At 36.0% G+C, this 6,000-nt stretch overlaps 1 protein-coding gene and 1 long non-coding RNA gene across 2 annotated transcripts in view; one reads left to right on the forward strand and one right to left on the reverse strand.

Annotated features, from left to right (window-relative positions):
* Positions 1-2,588, forward strand: part of LOC131032950 (uncharacterized) — a 25,854-nt gene extending 23,266 nt beyond the window's left edge. The window contains exons 5-9 of the mRNA XM_057964055.2: positions 1,080-1,176; positions 1,270-1,347; positions 1,480-1,705; positions 1,861-2,084; positions 2,173-2,588. Of these exons, the coding sequence (XP_057820038.1) occupies positions 1,080-1,176; positions 1,270-1,347; positions 1,480-1,705; positions 1,861-2,084; positions 2,173-2,202 (655 nt within the window). The 3' untranslated portion in view covers positions 2,203-2,588. The remainder of the gene's footprint in view (positions 1-1,079; positions 1,177-1,269; positions 1,348-1,479; positions 1,706-1,860; positions 2,085-2,172) is intronic.
* LOC131032952 (uncharacterized) overlaps positions 1-5,587 on the reverse strand; it is a 27,432-nt gene extending 21,845 nt beyond the window's left edge. The window contains exons 1-2 of the long non-coding RNA XR_009103528.1: positions 5,290-5,587; positions 5,118-5,201 (exon numbers count right to left, since the gene is read on the reverse strand). This is a non-coding gene — a long non-coding RNA (uncharacterized LOC131032952). The remainder of the gene's footprint in view (positions 1-5,117; positions 5,202-5,289) is intronic.
* Positions 5,588-6,000: the final 413 nt, after the last annotated feature.

Below are 6,000 nucleotides of genomic sequence, written 5' to 3' on the forward strand. Positions count from 1 at the left end.
TCGCACTGCTCAAAACCAGCAAAAAAATTAGCTCGTTTGTGTCGTCCAAAACGTCCCTTCCAAATGCCCAAAAAAACATAAAAAAATCCATGAAACGTCACCGGAAAACCCTAAAACGACATAATGTTTTCACGGATTGGCGATAATTCGCACAGGTAGGTTACAATCCGTAGTGTTTTTAATACTATTTTTTCACAACTAAAATGTGATTGCACAGAAAAAATATTGGGCAAGTTTTTCAAGGCAAAATTCTCAATCCACTACCATTAGCATTAATCGTGATTTTTGCCCTTGCTTCTATGACTGGAAGAGATCTTCTGTACAATTACTTCTAGGTAGCACCATATGGTTATTCTTAGTCCCACTAGAAAGAAAGTGATAAATGAGCTTGCTGGATTCATAACCTGCACATCTCTTCCATAAGAGTAGAGATATGTGTATAACAAAGAAACATCCAAATTTGAATCATAAAGATACAGGTGAAACTTGAAACTAATTGTGGCAGTGTGGTAGTTTGTTCTTTACTGCACTTAGGAAGCTATCTAAGATTCTAAAATACCAACAGGCTGAAAATATCCCTATTAACTAATTGACGGGTCGCTCCGATATGCACTCCCCGACTCCCTGAGGTTCAAGTGTTCACCAAAACAAGACTACTACCAATGCATTGGTCTGCTATGTAAGATTGTGACTTTGCAACTGGAGGTATGAATCTTGTTCCAGTGTGAAGTACCATACAAATAAGACAAAGGGCTACCACACATTGGATAGTATTTTATATCGTGTTACATGGATGCATTCTTTTTTCCACTCTTGTTTGTTTTGAATTATTTACTTCAGCCTTTCAAGAAAGCATCAAAATCCCTCCCATGATTGCGCTTCCAATCTGTCATTGCTTCATATTTCATATAATATCATGACCATCATCCAGACCTATACAAATTATCAGCATGCTATTGAGCAAACCTCAAGAACTTGCATATTGTTAAATTGCAAAATGTGGAGTCTCTATTGCATTTTACCAAAATTCAAGAGCACAAACTAATCTGTGATATTTCTTGTTAACATAATTATTTCAGGTGGAGTGGGTGTATGAAAAGATCAGGTGACAAGGGTGTGTCTTGGTCAGAAAGGGAACAGCTCCCACCTGGAATTTTAGGTCCTTCTAAGAATAAGGTGCTGAGACCATAAATGATAAAATAAGTTCTTGCATATTTAAATCTCTATAACTTGGGGTCACTCATATCTCGGTTATCTGCATCTTTTTAGCCTCTACTCTTGGATGATGGGAGCTTATTGTGTGGCTCCTCAGTTGAAAGTTGGAATGCTTGGGGTGCTTGGATGGAGGTTAGTTTCATCAGCTCTCTCTTGCAGAAGCAATTCCAGATATAGCAGTAGCAGTTAATATTAAAAAAGAATGTGTTTGTACAAGCAGTTTCTGTGCAGAAATGTTGACAGAAATTTTCTGGTCTGATGAAGATTACACATGATTCGGGTTACTCATGGAGAAAATATGGACCTATATACGTTCCTGGATTCCCAATGAGTGTAATTCAACCAGTACCCTATCTGACTGTGAATAAGACCATACGTATGTTGCTGCGTTCAACGGAGCAGATAGGCAAGATTTGCATGGCAGAATCATCAGATGGAGGCTTCAGCTGGAGTTATGCTAAACCAACAGTGCTTATAAATCCAAATTCTGGTAGCTATTAGCATAGCTAAATGGTTTGCATTCAAAGTGAATTTGAATCCCATCTAGCATATAATTGAGCTTTACAATAACTGGCAAAAAGCATCTAGGGCTTTTCTGGATTTTAGATTACTCACAAAATATTGAATGGACTTGTTTCAAAACAGGCATAGATGGTGTAAAACTGCATGATGGGAGATTGGTACTTTTCTACAATACAGTATCACGAGGAGTGCTCAAAGTTGCTGTATCAGATGATGATGGAGATTCATGGAAGGATGTTCTTACACTGGAGGATCAAGAAGGAATGGAGTTCTCATATCCAGCTGTGGTTCAAACTATGGATGATCTCGTTCATGCAACTTACACCTATAACCGAACACAAATCAAGGTAGGTCTTCTCAGACTGAGACAACTAGTTCACTACTTTGTTGATTAAACAGTAATTTGAAAACTAACATGCAGCTTGCTTTGCACAGCATATAGTACTTCAAACAACAGAACTGTGATAATCCAAAAAGTTTCTTAGCTCATCTTAAGCGATCCTATTCAATAAGCAGAGCTATTGTGCAAAGCATTTTAATTCATTATTCCCATTAATTATGGGCAGATTTTTCTGAAATTCAATTACATACTCATCTGTAATTGTAGAAGATTGTAAAATATTTGTCCAAAAAGACCCGCTTATTTATCGGAATTGTATTATATCAAGACACAGTAATTTGGAAGTTGAGTAACCTGATCAGGCAGAAAAAAAATTGTACATGTGTGCTTTCTTGTGGTGGAGCAATCATTTGTAATCAACTCTGCATGTGATCAGAGGTGGGAAAAAATATTCCAAACATAAATTTCTTATGGGTCATCAAATAAAATTTTCACGATATTTTGACAATCATGAGACTGGATAATGCAAAAACAAATTAATTTGGAACTAAACGGTTTTTTCCCAGAAAGACAAACTGAATTTATTCAAATGCCTGAAATACTTGTCCAATCAAAGACCATTTGCAGTCTAACCTGAATTATACATTCTGTTTTTTTGGTTCTCAATATTCTGTAAATGTAATAGATTTTGAGAATTGCTTCTGTGAGATTGACTTTTCGAATGTAATAAATAGTCAAAGATTTTTTTCAACTTGTATTTTTCTAAATAAAGTTATCTGATTTTTGGCCATTCCCAAAATGGTATGCATATGCAGTAGTAAGTGCAGTCAAAACCTGCTGGGAAGAAGGCTTTGAAACAGTTGAGGACTAAATCAAAACGTATCATCATTTAAACCGCATACAAAAGACATCAAAATTGCTAGCCTCCTTTTTAAAAAAATTTTGTAAGTTTTTCTGAAGAAAATCTAGAGATGTTTTAAGTTTTTAACCATAGATTGCAAACTCTGCGAGTGCTCTCCAAGTCGCCGATACTCTATTTTTTTTGCTGTGTGAGTTTTTACAAGTTTAACTTATGAATTTTTACAGACTCGGGAAAAATGCAGGTTAAAACGCTGGCATGGGCGAAATGCTGGTTAAAATGTGTTTTTCGTACATTTTTTTGTGCTATAAAACCATAGGTTTTCTCTTTGAGATGTCAATTCTTAACTTAATACATTTTGTAAATGAATTTTGCACAAAAAGATATGTTTTTAATAAGAAATTAATATTATTAATAATTTCTAAATTGCCGATTCAAAAATTTTGGGCTTACCGAATACTCCCCAATTCCAAGTCTGTGAACTATGGACTTTAAACAATGGATTGCCATCTGCAGAGTTCTGATGGGATCCGGTGAACTATGAACTTTAAACAATGTATTGCCGTCTGACTTCGCAACTGTGAATTGTAGTCAGCCTCATCTTTTCTCTACCCAGAGATGTATTTCTACTCATGGTATGTCCAAATACTGGTTCATCTTCAAAATCAGCTCGGGTACCAGCACAAAAAGATTCTAATCACAATGATCCTGAGATTAGACGAAATACAGTACGAGATATGGGACTGAGCAGGTGAACCCAATATGTGTTTAAACTTTATATGCTTAGGATCTCTCCAGGCCATGCAAGAAGTCCATTTGTTTGCTAGATATATATAGGCTAACCAGTATGCAGGTATTTGAGAACTTTCAAGTCGGAGACAAAGGTGTGCAGGTGTCAAAGGAAAAGTATCGGCTCAACTTACAGTGGGAATACATCTATTTCCACTCATGGGAGTGAGCTGGCAAACATGGTATGCCAATTAGCAAATTAGATTTTTGTTTTTTTTTAAATTGTAAGTTCAAGTTTCTTCTTAACAAGAGTTATGGGTGAACTAATGAATTTTGACTAGAGTTCATATGTATAGAGATTGATTACACAACTAACACCTCTAAGCAGAAAGGTTTCCCATGAGTTTGTGCATAGTAAGGTAGGTGGGTGAAATACTTTTATATCTCCAATATTTTAGCCACAAACTATATCAGAAAGCAATGTTAAGATGCAAGCAGATACCATGAGGAATTATCCAAGGCCAGAGTCCCCTCCAGACTAGCTAGTCTATGGTGAAGACATATATCTCAAGAAGAGCACGATGAAAGACCCACCGTGGAACTCAAGAATGATCATCATTGCTAATTTTCCCAATGCACTATGCTGCTCTATGTGCTTCAGTGTGCAAATTTTTACAAGCCAGCAACAAAATGGATTAAGTGGTGCACTGAACAAGTCAATGCCAATTTAAGCTCTCAATATATTGAGGTAATGCTCAGGCTACATGAAGCAAATTGTTATCAATATAAACAGAGAGAATAGATGCCTATGCCCAGAGTCTAGATGCATATAATGCCCATTACTAATGGTTCCAGAGGGCAAAATGGTACCTTACAGATAACAAATGCAAAAGGAGTTGATTTATTATTCTGTTCAGTAGAAAAATGGTAGAACTTGATACATCCACCTTCAAAGTGTATATGTACAATTTCATCACAGATTTTCAAGTACAACCAAAGTTCTAACTAGTGAGACTTATCGGTGATGTCATTCATGAACAAGTCGGGCACCTATGGCAATATATGACATTGATTTGCTCTTAGTCAATTTATAAGAATTGGAAATATGAATGTGGAAATGTAGATCACATAAATGCCAAAAATGGAAAAATGTGTTCAAGAGTTTTGCCATCAATTTTAAGAGGAGAAATTATAAGATCAATTATTTTGAGTTGTAATGGATTATGGATTTGTGTATTGAGTTATTTACGAATTGTATGTACTATGGATTATGGAAACTTTGACTAAGAACCTTTAGATTTTGTTCAATGTGCAACTCAATACATGGGAGGCTGGTTTATCAAGAGCCCTGAATTTACCTATATTAGGGCCATTGATCGAAACAGTCAGTCTTACCATTTTCCCAGGAATACAACAAGATTATATTAATGGAATTTGCTTAGAAAATGTTACCTTTGCAGGACATATCGGAGAAAACAAGAAGCACCATCTTTTGAAGAAATTCATCAAAGTGGGTACAATGGTTGAAGATAAAAACTGCACAGAAAATATTCGTATCAACTTGGAACATTTCAAATTTCAATCCAACTACTTTTATGAGCAACTGGACAAATTGTGTACATACCTCACTATTGTTGTATGAAAATCATGTATAAATATATAAGGACTTTTGGGTTCACTGTGAGATTAACGCGCATGCTAAAAGGAGTACAACAAGAAAGGTCACTCCACTATCTTTATTAGGTTAAGATAATGGTGGTAATGGTTCCAGGATTGATGAAGAAAAGTGGGTGTCATAGTTAGAGCATACATAATGAGGCGTCTGCAAGTTCACAGAATCAAAAGAATGAGACTTGTTTTCTAGATGATAGAAATTAAGAAATGGAGAACACATGGCAGCAAGCAGAATACTGGTATTTGAAGACCAGAAAATTATTGTTGTTGGAGTTTCTTAGGGAGATTAATTCGGTAAATGGTCAATGTAAAAAGATGCAACACCACATTCCACCACAAAGGGAACCTAAGAAAGAAGGTAGCTTAGTGTGATTGACCATTTAACTTAACTCAAAATTTCGACTAAATTTTTGTTTTTTAATCATTTATTCTTAATTGTGTTTGATTCATTCGCATACTCAGGTACATCTATCAAACGGGATAGGCATCCATCCAATCGGGATGGGCATCTAACCATACGGGTTAGGCATTTGTCCATGCAGGACAGGGGATTTCATCAATCCAATTCGGGATAGGCATCTATTCATATAGAATAGGGAGTGCTCTGGCGAGAGACTTTAGACTCATCAGGACCATCCGAGTTTTGAGTCACTCTCTAAAG

Source organism: Cryptomeria japonica, chromosome 4 (assembly GCF_030272615.1).
Source record: "Cryptomeria japonica chromosome 4, Sugi_1.0, whole genome shotgun sequence".
NCBI lineage: Eukaryota > Viridiplantae > Streptophyta > Pinopsida > Cupressales > Cupressaceae > Cryptomeria > Cryptomeria japonica.